The sequence below is a fragment of the Trypanosoma cruzi genome, genomic scaffold (assembly GCF_000209065.1).
Source record: "Trypanosoma cruzi strain CL Brener 1047053517009 genomic scaffold, whole genome shotgun sequence".
NCBI lineage: Eukaryota > Euglenozoa > Kinetoplastea > Trypanosomatida > Trypanosomatidae > Trypanosoma > Trypanosoma cruzi.
In genome coordinates this window covers 66,818-80,836 of record NW_001849417.1, presented here as the reverse complement: position 1 = coordinate 80,836, position 14,019 = coordinate 66,818, and the positions used below count along the sequence as shown (strand labels likewise).

At 50.3% G+C, this 14,019-nt stretch overlaps 6 protein-coding genes across 6 annotated transcripts, besides 20 other annotated features; all 6 read left to right on the top strand.

The window, feature by feature from the left end:
- On the top strand, window positions 1-1,543 carry Tc00.1047053508675.60 (hypothetical protein, conserved; the record flags this gene model as incomplete). The annotated part of the gene is made up of 1 exon (XM_802676.1): window positions 1-1,543. A coding segment is annotated over one exon (1,543 nt), but the record flags the coding sequence as incomplete, so codon positions are not given.
- Window positions 1-14,019: a sequence feature (heterozygous, Esmeraldo-like haplotype).
- Window positions 1,607-1,626: a microsatellite.
- Tc00.1047053508675.50 (hypothetical protein, conserved) lies at window positions 1,865-4,168 on the top strand (the record flags this gene model as incomplete). Its single annotated transcript, XM_802675.1, has 1 exon — window positions 1,865-4,168. The coding sequence occupies one exon, from the start codon at window positions 1,865-1,867 to the stop codon at window positions 4,166-4,168; it is 2,304 nt and encodes a 767-aa protein (XP_807768.1).
- Window positions 3,227-3,265: a sequence feature (CT-rich).
- Window positions 4,513-6,642, top strand: Tc00.1047053508675.40 (hypothetical protein, conserved; the record flags this gene model as incomplete). Its single annotated transcript, XM_802674.1, has 1 exon — window positions 4,513-6,642. One exon carries the CDS (start codon window positions 4,513-4,515, stop codon window positions 6,640-6,642), a length of 2,130 nt encoding a protein of 709 aa, XP_807767.1.
- Window positions 6,946-7,290, top strand: Tc00.1047053508675.29 (calpain-like cysteine peptidase, putative; the record flags this gene model as incomplete). Its single annotated transcript, XM_802678.1, has 1 exon — window positions 6,946-7,290. The coding sequence occupies one exon, from the start codon at window positions 6,946-6,948 to the stop codon at window positions 7,288-7,290; it is 345 nt and encodes a 114-aa protein (XP_807771.1).
- Window positions 7,627-7,667: a sequence feature (A-rich).
- On the top strand, window positions 7,706-11,062 carry Tc00.1047053508675.20 (DNA excision repair protein, putative; the record flags this gene model as incomplete). Its single annotated transcript, XM_802673.1, has 1 exon — window positions 7,706-11,062. One exon carries the CDS (start codon window positions 7,706-7,708, stop codon window positions 11,060-11,062), a length of 3,357 nt encoding a protein of 1,118 aa, XP_807766.1.
- Window positions 8,789-8,809: a microsatellite.
- Window positions 11,171-11,214: a microsatellite.
- Window positions 11,271-11,321: a sequence feature (A-rich).
- Window positions 11,322-11,354: a microsatellite.
- Window positions 11,625-11,655: a sequence feature (GA-rich).
- Window positions 11,732-11,776: a microsatellite.
- Window positions 11,832-11,868: a sequence feature (AT_rich).
- Window positions 11,958-11,980: a microsatellite.
- Window positions 12,121-12,154: a microsatellite.
- Window positions 12,251-12,287: a microsatellite.
- Window positions 12,782-12,822: a sequence feature (A-rich).
- Window positions 12,897-12,937: a microsatellite.
- Window positions 12,967-12,997: a microsatellite.
- Window positions 13,152-13,250: a sequence feature (A-rich).
- Window positions 13,462-14,019, top strand: Tc00.1047053508675.9 (serine/threonine protein kinase, putative; the record flags this gene model as incomplete). Its single annotated transcript, XM_802677.1, has 1 exon — window positions 13,462-14,019. A coding segment is annotated over one exon (558 nt), but the record flags the coding sequence as incomplete, so codon positions are not given.
- Window positions 13,588-13,628: a microsatellite.
- Window positions 13,650-13,696: a microsatellite.

Sequence of the window (14,019 nt, the reverse complement as noted above, 5' to 3'; positions counted from 1 at the left end):
GATTACACTCAAGTCGCCGTTTGTCCACGAATACGGGGACACGCCGTACTTTAGGCGATGCATCAACGAGTTTTCGCTGCAGTTTTTTGTGCGTTACCGTACGAGCAGAGATGACCCCTCGCAGCACCGCTGGTCACGCCTGTTGGAGGTGGTGGATCGCCACACGCATGGCACCGACGCCGCCTCCACTTCGACCACGACGAAAGTGGCCCCACTTCAGTGGAAGGAAAAGCTTTTTTTTATTGCATTGCGTGTGGAAGGGGAGGAGAAGTGTGTGGAGCTCCCTCGACTCTCCAGCAAGCTGCCGACGGTGGAGGAAGTAATGGAGTACTGTGCGCGTCGTGCGGAGTCGCAACTGCAGGAGGGGAGACACGGTAATGAGAGGGAAGATGTAGACAGCGTGAAGGGAGTCACGGCGAGAGCGCAACTTCCTACTGTGAAGGAAATTACGGAAATGAAGGCATTTCGACAAAATCAAATTGTCAACCATCACTGGACACCGGATGAGGTGGAGGCGATGCGGGAGCAGAATGAGCGTCTGGGCCGTGTTGGCGCCTGCAGCGCACCAATTCGGCTTACCGTGACGTCACTGCATAATATGCGACTGGAGACGGAGCTTGGCATTGCATCCAGTCGACATATGACAGGACACACCGCCACCGCAATGGAGCGGCGAAGTTCGACGCAATTGAGTCTCCATGGCCATGCCAATTCCCCGGCAACATCCCAAAGCCCCATCCGGTCGCAAAGTCTCCGGGGCAGTGGCGCGTCGCTTGCCGATCTTACCGCCTCGCCGCTTCCTGCCACTCCAGTGGAACCATCATCGCTTCTTTCACGGGAGGTATTGCAACGATGGGAAGAAAGTAAACGCGACGCGGAGAGCTTCTACGCCTATGTGAGCGACGAGCATAGGAGTGCGTACATGAAAAAGATTGCGCAGATTACATTAAAGAATTATGAGCGGAACAAGCTTGACCGACTGCGTGGTATTGCCAATGAAAAGCGTCTTGATCGTAAAGGAAATTTGTTGGAGTCCGGCGGATTATGGATTGTTGATGACCAGGTGCGTGCACAGCTGGCACGCATGTATCAGATTGAGCAAGATGGGGAAACAGTCACTGCTGCTGGTGGGGGTGATGCGAAGAAAAATGCGACGGAAGCACCTTCAGATGACACGACAACGCCAGAGACTGCTCCGCCAGCGTTGAGTGAGGAAGATGCCATGCTGCAGCAATTTGTTGCTCAGCGAAAGGCTCAGGAACTGTCGTTTGCGTCTGTACCGGAGGAATTCATGTCGATCAGCGACGAGAACAGGGTGGATGATAAGACGGAGGAGGTGCGCCGACCACCCTCTTCGGCGCGGTCACCGGAGCTGTTGCTGATGGACACAAGTTCACGAGTTTTGGTTTCGCAGCTCTTGCACAAGGCGGCCAGTAGCATGCTAAAGCGCCCAACCCTCTCCTGTGCCTCCCGTGCGAGCTCGCAGACCAGCGTGGCTACTCTGGGTGGCGAACCCCCGAAGAAGGTCATGCGTTACGCTTAATTAGTCCAGGGTGGCGGTACTGGAAGAAAAAAAGGAACAAAATGTGTTTTGTTTTTTTTTTTGGTGTGTGTGTGTGTGTGTGTTGCTCCGCTTGAGTGTTTCATTGTGTCTTACATGCATAACTTTTAAGTACTTGCAGGCATGTGCGCTGTATAAATGGCATGTATGATTTATTTATCTCTTTTATTTCCTTCACTTGATTGTGTTCACATTTCCATTACATGTATGCAAACAACGCGGCAAAGATTTTTCCTGAAAGGGGTGGTGACGGTGGTGGCGGCTTGAGGAAATAAACGAAAAAAAAAAACGGGTGGAACTCTCATGGAAAATCAGAGATTGGCGTCTTCCATCCTGCAGCCTCTGGCGTCTGGACCCAAAACCACAACTTCTACCGCCTCGGTAACACGCCAGAAGAGAGGGCGGGCGTCTTATCTGTACGACCGCAATGGAAAACGTCTGCGTGGGTTAAAAGGCGAGGCGGCAAAACTCATGCAAGACCATCGCTTTTTTAGCAGCGAGGAGGAAATTCACCATCTCGAACAGGCTCTCGCGGTAGGACAACGCTCCTTGGAAACTTCAATGGAGGCCGGTGACAGTGGAGTGGGCGGGGTAGGAACACACAAACTACCGACTTTGCCTGATATGTTTGGGGTCATTTCACCCACGGCCACAGGAGGAGGGACAGTGGAGACAATGAATGGTGAAAACGTGGCCCATGGTTCGCTGGTACCACCCATGCATCGCTGGTCACTTGTGCAGCAGCGTCATGTCACCATAGGCTCGGCGTCTCAAAGAACCGACGGTCCTGATGCTCCGTCACTGGAGTTGCGTTGTATTAGCACCTCCGGTTATCGCTGGGCACGGGCTGATGCGCTGCTAGTCGAGAATGCACTCATGTCTGCCATGCTGACAGAAAAGGAAGAAGGGGGAGAAGGTGAAGGTGAAAAGGATGGTGGCGATAGTGGCGGTGATTGGACGTGTGGGCAAGGGAATCTTCCTGGTGCGTGGTTGACGCATCTCCTCTCTGTTCCCCCAGAGGTGGGACTCTCTGTCCTTCACTCTTCCACTGGACCCTCTCCCTTCGCATTCCTTACCGTGTCCCCGGAGGAGTACGCGACATTGGGGCTGGGCAATGACATGTATCAGCCGGCCGTACTCCCAGATGAAGGCAGCGATCCCGACACTGTGAAATGGCGTTTTGATTATGCGTCCACGTGTAAATTGCTGGAACTCTACGAGCGGTTTGGTAATTTTGTCGTGGTCGCCGACCGATGGCGGTACAGCAATTCCCGTGAAAACGGGGCATTCCAATCGTCCGAGGGAGTGGGGACGACGTCGCTGGAAACAAATGTTCCCACGCCGCCTGTCGAAGTGTTGATGGAAAGATATAAACTTGTCTCAGAGGCGGTTTTGCGCTACCGGCTTCGTCTCCTGCAGGAGGTGCTGAAGGACGAGGATGGCAGGGATGAGGCCACCGCAGGCCCGTCCTCCTCTTGCAAGTCAAAACCCTCAACGAGTGGCTTGCGAGTGAAGCCAGCGGAAGAGCGCGCTCTGCCGTCAGCCCATCCGCTGACTTCACTAATGGAGAAGCACCCTGTCCTGGTGGCACAGCGGACGCGGCAGGAGTGGCTCACGCAAAGGTACAGGGAACTCCGTCAAAGCAATGGCACGGAGACTGCCCCCGATGAAGAAAAAGAAAAAGAAGAAGATGAAGTGGATGAAACGGATATGCTTTCCAGGCATAGGGCAGATTTTCTGAAAAGATTTCTAGATTTGCCACTACCATCGCAAGAGCAACTCACTCAGGCTGCGTGCAAGCGAAATGAAGTTGAAAGCGACGTGTCACTTTTTGTACCCAGTTTTTTACCGCCTCCTGCATCGCCCTTCTGGTATGATGGTCTGTTGGAACAATCGCGGCGAAGGCGACTGCGTGAGATCCTCATGCGTGAAGCGGAGATGAATGTGCCTTACTTTAGGGCGTTAATGGCAGAACGGCGTGTGTCAAGTCAAGCAACGGTGTTATTTGACAAGCTACGAGTGTTGACGAGGGATACCACGACCGCTGTTCAAGAAGATGAGAAAACTTGTGCTGCAGAAGTCGATGAAAGTGCAGAGAAAAAGGGGGGAAATCTCGGACGAAAAGGGTTGTGCAAGAAGCGTAAGAAGAAAAAGCAGCAACAATTGGCAGATGCCATGGGGGAGGACAGCTACCAGGGCATTCAGGAGGAGGTCTCTCGCATCCCTTTGCAATGTGAAAGACTCAGGCTGTGCGTGCAGGCAGGCTGGTTTTTACCGCCACCCGAAGGTGACGTTGGTGGGAAATCCACCGGCAGTAGTGCGGCGGCAAATCGGGCACTCAGTAATTTTTCAGAGGCTCTTTTACTGTCTTTGCCGCCATCCGTGCCGCGTCTTCACTTGGGAGTGGAGCATGAACTAGAAAAGCACTTGTGGGAAGATCACCGGGCTTTGTGTGACGATGATGCGGAGGTGCAGCAGCTATTATGTGAGGCACGTGTGCTCTATACACAGAATCTTGTCCTCCGTCGCTTCTCCGGAAGATGCGGAGTGTTGGAGGCGTCATTAAAAAAACTGGCGAGTGAGGCAGCTGCCATGGAGATGTATTGAGGGAGGGGAGGGGGGATGAAAAAAGAGCTTTTTTCCTTTTTGTTTTTGTTGATTGTTTGGTCAAGTTTTCTTATCTTTTCCTGTTTTCTCCAATGGTTTTTGTTCACTTTGTGCCTCTTGTTCAACTTGGGGTTTGGGTGGAGGTTCACTTTGATTGGAAGGCCTGCGAATCTCTCCCTTTTTTTTCTTTTTTTTTTGTCTGTGTCTGCGTGTGTGTTTCTGTGTAGGCGGGTGGGTTCTCCTTCACGTGAGGGAATCCATCCAAAATTTAAAGTGTATTGTATTTCAATTACCTCCGTTACAAGAGGCACGGACGGCAGAGAGCGTCACAGTTCCCGTCGTGCATGTCTCATGTTATCCTTCAGCGTTGTTACACGGGGCAATTAGGAAAGCGACTGCGTCTATTTGGATGTTCTGCATCAAGGCGAGGGGATTTTCTTTTCTCCTCACATCTTGTCGTCTTGCGTGCCGCCATACGGGCAGTCAGCAGCAGAAGTAATTGTAGTAGTATAGCTGCTCCCTGCACTTCCGATGACGTAAACAGAGAGATGAGTTCACAACTGACGCCGTTGGAAATACTGTTTACATTGGTTTCACCTGGAATTGCCACCGCCCCGTGTGTGACAACGGTATCCACACTGTACAGTAACATGCCATTCAAACTGGATGAAGTTATAGACAAGAAGAAACTAAAATCGCAGGACACCTGCCAGGATACACATCGTTGGTTACGAACCCAATTTGGCACGCTTGCAAATGGACTGAGGCAGCTGCATGCCACCAACGGGGTGAGCCACTGGGGAGTGTATGTTTCAAATGATGGGGTCTATGCCGTGAAGGCCTGTAGTGCCGAGGAATCGGAAGAGGCATTCTCTACTGCTTGTGCATCAAGGCTGAACTTATCCTCCTCTGAAACGGAGTCTCTTCTGGAGGTGTTTAGGCCGGTGTTTCCGAGCTTCACGCCTCCGCCACCGCCGTCAGAGCCACACCTGTCGGGAAGCAAGAAGAAGAGGAAGGGTTGCGTGCCAGTGGGCATGTTCACACCCCAGATGCTCGTGCCGTATGTTCCAACATTCTTTATTCCCATGGAGAAACTACTCGCGGAGCTGCCAGAGGGCTACACAGCTGCTCATATTGAGCAAATATTTGCCGCCACCGGTACACTGGAGATTGTGACGCTGGAGGGTGAAAAATTTGTGCGACTGCATGGAGGAAGGCGTTTGGTGGATTTCAGACGGGACGCTGCAGGGGAAGTGGCGCACGAGCGATGGCGGGAATATCAACCCGACCCATTTCTTTGTGAGTCGTTTCGCCGGCTGTTTCCGCCATCATCGCGCTGGATTTCGCTGCGCCAACTTATCACGGGAGCCCCCGACTCGCTTGTCCGTGCGTTGTTGCCGTGGGAAAATTACAAGACCCTTCTTTATTTCTCGCAGATGCAGCACGTGTTTGGCTTTACACCTGAAGGGGAGGGGGAATTGTGTTGGGTTGCCCCCGTGACGTGTTTGTCGTATCATGACAGCCCTACACCGGCGGTTGTCTCTGAGTTGGTCGGAGTACTGGACGGCCAACGTGTGTGCGTCGCAGATCTCTTGGCTCAATCCGCCCACCGCATCTCCGACCACGCCAAGGCGCAGATCATCATGTACTACGGCACCCTCCTGGACTTCTTCCGGGCCCACGGCGACGTGTTCTGCATTGTGAACGACACAATCGTCGGGGTGGCGTCGCCACGGGGCACCGCGGAGAAAACGGCGCATACGCTCGAGGAGAAACTGGAGGAGGCACTCGTACACCGCAACCGGCGCACCGCCCAGAAACTACGCCGTCGAATCGCCATGGAGAAGGACCCGGACAACCCATACGCCGATCGAGATGTACTGCTGGATGCCATTCTCCGCTACGTCCCACAAAAACGTTCCATCTCGTTGAATTTTCTTCTGAAATCACTTCCGCCGTCCCTGTCGGACTTCCTTCCAAGCAAGCCGCTCTCCATCTTTCAGCAGGCGCCGGATAAAATACGTGTTTTTGAGTACCGTTACCGCCATCGCCTGCATCTGATCCGTCCAGGTGTGCCGCTACCACCCGGTGTCCTGCGGCAACACTACACGGAACCGGAACTCCTCTACTTGTGTGCGGCGGAGCTTCAACAACAGCCTCGCACTGCCGTGGACTTGTACGGCCGTCTTCCTCACGGCGCAAAGGAGGTTATCCGTCAGCAGTACAAGGACATACTGGAACTCTTGCGGCCATACCCGCAGTACTTCACAGTGGTGTTCAAAGACGCCTTGCGTCTCGACACCCGCAGCACGATGATAACACTCATTCAAATGCCCCCAACGGTGGAGCTCAGCGAGGCGGAATACGGTGCTCCAGCACCCGATGACCCCGTCCTGCGGCAACAAGTTGAAGAAGAGGACATGGAAGCGATAAAAACCCTTCCAGAGGAAATTCGGAACAATGCGGGTGGTTGACAGCGAGTAGGGGGCTTTCCCACAACTTACAGGAAAGAAATGCAAACATTTTAAAAATCATCCCAAAGACTCTATCACTTAAAAAAAAAAAAATGCAAAAACATAAAATGAGCCGCGCACAGGGTTTTATCTATCTGGGCCCCTTCTCTCTCTCTCTCTTCTGCCCCTTGCTCTTTTTTGCCGCCCTCTCTTGGACAACCCCGTCACAGATATCAAGGCAAGCAAAAAGCGTGCTGCAAACAAATATAGATATATATCTGCAACGAAAAACAAAATAAAAAATAAGGATTTACGCCAAAGACCATGACAGACATCAAGTACGAAAACGGGCAGCCCACATTTGAAGGCCCTACCGTGGTCAAGTGCTTCAAGGACAATGGCAACGGTCTTCTTTTCCGTATTGTTAACGAAGAAAAGAAGCAGTGGGCCTTTTACAATGACACGAAGGAATACAACATGACTGTGAAAGCAGCGTTTGGCAAGGACAGCAAGGTGGAACCCCTGGGCTCGACAAAGATGGAGAAGGACGAAGCAACCGGCGAGTTCAAGTGCGAGGCTCAGATTCCTCCCCTTGCAACAGTGTTGTTTGTCGAGGGTGAACCGAATGGCTACAAGCTTAACTTTGAAGCCAACCCCGTCGCCAAGTAGCTCTGGTGCCATGAGCCAGTGCCATTACAAGGACGCAATTTTTTTTATTATTTTGGGTGCTTTCTGAAAATTTTCTTTTTTTTTTTTCGTTTAGGTTAATTGTTGTGCTTTTTTATTAGGAAGTTTTATTCAATTGCTATTGGCACTTCAAGGATTAGCGAAGGGTCAAGCAAAGAGGGGAAATGCAACTTAAATTTGGTGGTGTGAGGATTTTTGTGTGTGGGTATGCGTCTTTTTTTTTTTTTGTGTGTGTGTGTGTTTTTGGGGGGAGGCCAGTTTTTCTGTGTGTAAATTTCCTTTGTTTTTTTATGGTTGGATGAAAGGACTTTTGGGAGATGTTTTTTTTCTTGTTTTTGTTGTTGTTTCTTCTTTTTTTTCCCCCTTTATATAGTGCTTTACGACAGCGATTGAAAGCATGGCCGATGATCTTTCGCAGTTGGGGGTGAGTTGGGTGGAGGAATCGGCACTGCGTGATGAAGTCGTGGCGGAGGTGGACGCCCAAGTTGTTGCGGAGGCCGCGATGGATGAGGCGGAGCTGCGCCGTCGTTGGGAAGCCCTGGGGGAGATGGAGCACGTGGTTGCGGAGTTGCACTCGTTGGCTGCGCAGTCCCAAAAGGGTTCTGCGTCGTCGAGGGGGGTGGCGGAGGTGTTGGGAGGGAAAAGTGACAAGGAGGGGAAGAGGGAAGAGGAAAATACCGCGGCGGTTCTCCAGTTTCGTCTGGCGAAGGCGCAGCGGGAGGTAGAAAACCGTGCAAAGCTGCTGCGCCGCTGGCAAGTTGAAATGGAGGGCAGGCAGCGAAAACGTCTTGAGGAGGCAAAAAAGCAAAGACAGCTGGCGGGAAAGGAGGAGGAGGAGGTAGCGGCGGAGCGAAGGAAGAGCAATGTTTCAGGCAACACTGCCGTGGCTTCAGCTGGTTTGCATGGCGTGATGGATACGACGAGTATAACTGCCGCGATGAATGTTTCTGGTCTTCAGGTGGCTTCTTCCTTGTCGTCTCTCATATCTGCTGCATCGCCGCCAAAAGCTGCGGATGACACACGGCGTGAACCGAAGATTCCGCTAAAAGCCCGTGTCGTTTCGAATGATGCAGCGAAGGCGGCGCATTCTCGCACTGCAACGCAACCGCAGCGGTGCAATGGTAGTGGCAGTCATCCGTCGGTGGCAATGACGGCCTCCGAGTATGCGGGTGGTGCCATTCTGCCCTCGCTTTACCGCGTCACGCTGACGCGCTCGGATTTGCGCTCAAAGTCCATAAAATACGCCGATGATGGCGATCTTGACGTGTTCCACGCGCGACAGCAAAAACGCCGGCGGTTGGAGGAAGTTGCTGCAACCATGGCAGCTTCACATTTAGCCTTATCGCACTCCGGCACTGTGAAGTTGGAAGCTGCTGGTAGCACGGGATCAATGAAAGTAAAGCAGGAAAACGACGAAAAGGGAGAAAGCGGCAACACTCTAAAGGAGGCGATTGACGTTGATGCGCTGATGGAGAAGGTGGATGATGATGATGATGATGATAAGAATGTCATGCGGCAACTGCTCATGAATTCTGGCGGTGGCTGTGATAATAACAGTACTGTCCATTCTGTGAACCGGAGAGAACATGAAACGTCTGTGTCGATATTCCCCGGTATCTCTCTCTTAGCCAATATTTATAACCGCCTACTGGAGCATCAAAGGGATGGCATTAAATGGCTGCTGCGGCTGCATACACAACGGATGGGTGGTATTCTTGGTGATGAAATGGGACTTGGCAAGACGATACAAGTGGCATCTATGCTAAATGCCCTGCATCATTCACAGCAATTGCGCGACCCTTGCTTGATTGTATCGCCCTTGACAGTTTTGCGGCAGTGGGTGGCGGAAATGCACCGATGGGCTCCATACATACGGACGTGTGTCATGCATGAAAGCAGTGCCACAAATATGAGTCGTGAGAAACTCATTCAATCCATTCGGTCAACTCCGGCAGTCCTCCTTACAACATACGCGGCTGTGCGGCAACACTGCCATCTCCTACATACGGCACGGTTTCAGTATGTTATTCTTGATGAGGGGCATAAAATTAGTAACCCGGAGGCCACTGTGACACTTGCAGCAAAGTCCTTTCCAACACCGCATCGTCTTATTCTCTCAGGGACTCCGATCCAAAACACATTGAAGGAGCTTTGGTGTCTGTTTGATTTTGTCAGGCCTGGGCTGCTTGGGACCATGACAAAATTTGTGGAGGAGTTTGAGGAACCGATTAATGCAAGTAAAGACGTTCGAGCATCCCCTCTTGCGTTGGCCACAGCTGTGGAATGTGCTCAGGCTTTGCGGGAGCGCATCGCACCCTACCTGCTACGTCGGTTGAAGCGACAGGTCATGAGTGACGCATTGCCGCAGAAGTACGAGCGTGTCATACGCTGCCCATTAAGTGACGATCAGTTGGAGGCATATGTGGAGTTATTAACATCATCGAGAGTGCAGCGGCTTCTTAGCAGCACACTGACGAGTCCACAGCTGATGGGTGGGTTGAACTGCGATGGCCGTGATGCAAATGGTTGTCTACACATTGCTGGGATACGGTTTCAGTTGTTTCAGCGCCAATATCATGGTGGCATTCGTCTCGAGGCCTTCCGCGTGCTGAACGAACTGCGCCAGATTTGTAATCATGTGGACATTTTTCGATTGCGGCGAGCCGCGAAGGAAAATGGCGCGGAGTACTTTGACGACGACGAGGAGGAGGATGAAACAGACGGGGTGGATGGGAAAAAAAAGCGACGACGTGGGTCTCACATGTCGCTACGCAGCAATCGTTTAGTCAACTACTCGGGGAGCGGGAAGCTGCAGACGCTACAAAAATTATTGACGGTGTGGCAACGTGGTGGTCAAAGGGTGTTGGTTTTTTCCCAGACCCGCATGGCGCTGGATATCATTGAGAACATGTGTGAACAAGAGGGGTTTAAATACATCCGCATGGATGGCAGCACAAGTGGCCATCACCGACAGGAACTCATGGATCGTTTTAATGAGGACGACAGCATTGTTGCTGCGTTACTCACTACCCGTGTTGGCGGAGTTGGGGTCAATTTAGTCGGCGCCAACCGTGTTGTGTTGTTTGACCCCGACTGGAACCCTGTGACAGACGAGCAGGCACGGGAGCGGGCATGGCGCATTGGTCAAACACGTGATGTCGGTGTGTATCGCCTTATCGCAAGCGGCACCGTCGAGGAGGCAATTCTTCGCCGGCAGCTCGCCAAGACGTATGTGACGGAGAAGGTGCTGCACAATCCGGCACTGCAGCGTTTCTTTCACCAGCAGGAGAGTCTCACGGAGACGTTTTATTTGGGTGCGGAGTACGACAGCCGTGTGCCGGTGGGGAAGAAACACATCCTTGCGACGCAGGAAATATCGCCCCTGTTGGAGGCAGAGGAGGATGACGATGGGCGTGAACAGGACGATGGGGCAAAGGTGATGCAGGAGAAGGGGGCGGCCGCCGTCTATCGGGTGCGGGCAACGACGATGACGAACAAATTGAATGCATCGTCCACGCCGAGTACGTCGACTGCTGCGTCTTCGAGCAGGGCAGAGACGGCGCTGCTGCAGGATCTCGTTGACGGGCAGGAGGTGCGTGTGTCGGGGGGAGACGCCATTGCACGGCGTCTCGCACGTCTCTCTGCGGCACAAACGATGCAGCGTGTGACGAACACAACGCGCACCATTGAACAACAACAGGCCGAAATGCGGATGCGGGCCCTGCGAGAAGTAAAAGGTGAAAATGGAGATTGAAGTAATAATTTCTTGACGGCTGACTGTTTGGCTGTTCGTCCACACATCCACCCGCCCGCTGATGTTTCTTCTCCATTTGGAAAATGTTAGATGGTATGGAATGTTAAATGATAATGATGATGAGGGTGGTCGCAGTGGTGGTGGTTGTGGTGAGATGTGAATTTGTTTGGGAGTCAATATTTTAAAGCATTCCCGTGGGATGTCCTTTTTTTTTTTTTTTTCTTCGTTTCTGTTTTTGTTGTTGTTGTTGTTGTTGTTTTGTGTGTGTGTGTGTGTGTGTGTGTGTGTGTGTCTCTTTGTTTCCTCCCACACGAAAGGACGAAAAGAAAAAAAAGAAAAGGGAGGCGGGTTTTTCTTTCTCTCACTTTCTCTGCACGTGGTTGTTTTATAGATGCGTTCATGTGTGTGTGTGTACATGGGGTGCATTTGCTGCAACGATGCCTCTCCTCTCTTGAAGAAGCACATTGCCAGAGTGAATGGCGAATATGTACACAAACATGTGGTGTGGCAATGCTGTGAGGCGGTATTAATTCCACGGGCTTGAGGGATAGATGGCATGATGTCTTTTTCTTCTTCTTTTCTTCTCCTTTTTCCCCCCTCTCCATTTATAAAGTAAAAAGGAATTTAGAGTGGTGGGGAAGGGACTGTTGTTTCTTCTCACACCAGTAAATATATATATTTATTTATATTTATATTTATTTCTTTTTTTTTTTAGAATTTAAAACGACAGGAAAATTTGAAAAGGGGCCTTTCGTACAGACACAAACACATATATATATATTTATTTATATTTATTATTATTATTAGTCTCATTCCCCCTTTTTAGTTTTTTTTTTGTTTTTCTTCTCTGCCATTTCTACCCACATTACATACGTACATACGCCTCTATACACACGAAGGAAGGAAGGAAGGAAAGAAAAGCGGGTGGGGAAGAAAACTTACTTTTCCCGTTCAACATCACCATTAGAAAAATATTGCTTTCGTTGCATCATATAACACAAACACACACACAAGCACGCATAGTTGAATACGTCTACAGTTAGAAATAAAAAGAATTGAAAAAAAAAAAGAAAAAAAAAAGAAAGAAAGAAACATACATACATACATATACATACTTACAAAAAAGGGAGAGAAAGAGAGAAGGAAATTGATTTTAAGAGAAGCAGGAAAGGGGGTGGTTTTATTCTTTATATATATATATATATATATATATTTATTTATTTATTTAAGGCGATTGACGACGTGGGTAGAGAAGAATAGCACGGAGGCAGGAAAAAAGAGGACAACAACAACAACAACAAGGAGGAGGAGGAGGAGCTACGTTTAACACTACATTAGATACTGCAGACAGGAGAGGAGGGCCTGGGGCGGAGCGAGGCGAGAAAATTATCAAAGAGTGGCAGCGGTGGAAACCCGTGACAGGCCTTGTTGCATCCGCAGCGATAAGTCCCACGGGATCACAGCGACAACTCGGTTAACCTCCCGTCTAATTTACTTTACATCTCCTGCTTGTTTGGTGTTGGTGGGTCGATTCTTTGGACTTTTACCCTTCTCCCTCCACTTCTTCCCCTCCTTTTTTTTTTTTTTTAGCCACATCCTTGTTTTCCGTCTGTGCCGTGCCTGCGTGTGTGTTCCCGGGTGAAGAGCACATCCATTAACGATATTTTTATACTCCTGCCCCCCTTTTTTTGGAGCTTCTCTCCCCGCTTACAGCCACGGTCTTTTTTCTTTTTTTTTTTTTTCTGTTGTTTTACTCTTCTCGCTCTGTTGCACGACGCACCTTTCTTTTTTTTTTATCCAAAGAAGAAAAGAAAAGCGAAGAATCCCCCTTTATTTTTGTGTTTGTTTGTTTTTTGTTTTGTTTTGTTTTTTTTTTCTTTTGCCCTCTCCGTCTGTTCTTGTGTGAAAGAGAAAGAGAGCGAGAGAGAGAGAGAGTCTGGAGAACGCAGGAGGGAGAAGCAAAAAAAAAAAAAAAAAAGGTGTGGGAGGGGCGAAATAGGCGGTGGTGGTGGTGGTGGTGTAGTCATCATTACTGCAAGTACCGATTCCTTGTTGTTGTTGTTTTGTAAAGAGTTTGTGTGTGGGCCCCTCTTTTTTCTTTATTTTATTCCATTATTTCCTTTTTTTTTTTTTTTCTTTGGCGGGGGGTATTTTTTTTTTTTTTTTTGAATTATTTTCTTTTCTCTTTGCGTGCGTGTGTTTGTTTTTGTCTACTCACAGCGTGAGCGGCCGTGGGGGATTTTTGAGGAGGTTTTTTTTTCCATTTTTGAGGGTTTGTTTTCCCGCTCCGCCTCTGCGGCAGAAAATTCCGGTGCGTCTGCGACTGGCTGGTTGGGCGTCGTTTTGTTACGCCGTCTTTGGCGCTGAAGGCACCCGCACGAGGAGGGAAGAGGCGCACGATGCCGAGCAGTCAGAGCGGCGGCCCGCAGCCGTTGGCCTCTTTGACGGCCGTCGCGGCGAGTGATGTCGTGGCACCGCAACAGTTAGCTCAATCGATCGCAACAACCAACACCACAACCACCACCGCAGCAGCAGCAGCAGCAGTAGTAGTAGCGGCGGCGGCGGCGAATAATGCCAACATCAACATTAATAATGCTGATAAGAATAATAATAATAATAATAATAATAATAATACAAATTCTAAGACCACAGTGGCCTTGGAAAATGCTCGACTGCATCCGCGTTGTGCACTCTTTCGTCCATCCGTCGCGCTATCGCAGGAAATTATGCCACTGTACAGACTTATTAACAGCAAATATAGTGAGGAACGTCGGTGTCGGCAGCCCGGTCCAAAGTATAATGACGGCTATGATGATCGACATGGGCATTATCTTGTCTTTACAGGTGAGGTCATATGGGGACGGTACACAGTACAAGGGATACTTGGTCGTGGTAGCTTTGGTACTGTGTTGAAGTGCTTTGATGAGAAGCATCAAGAGCAGGTTGCGGCAAAGGTG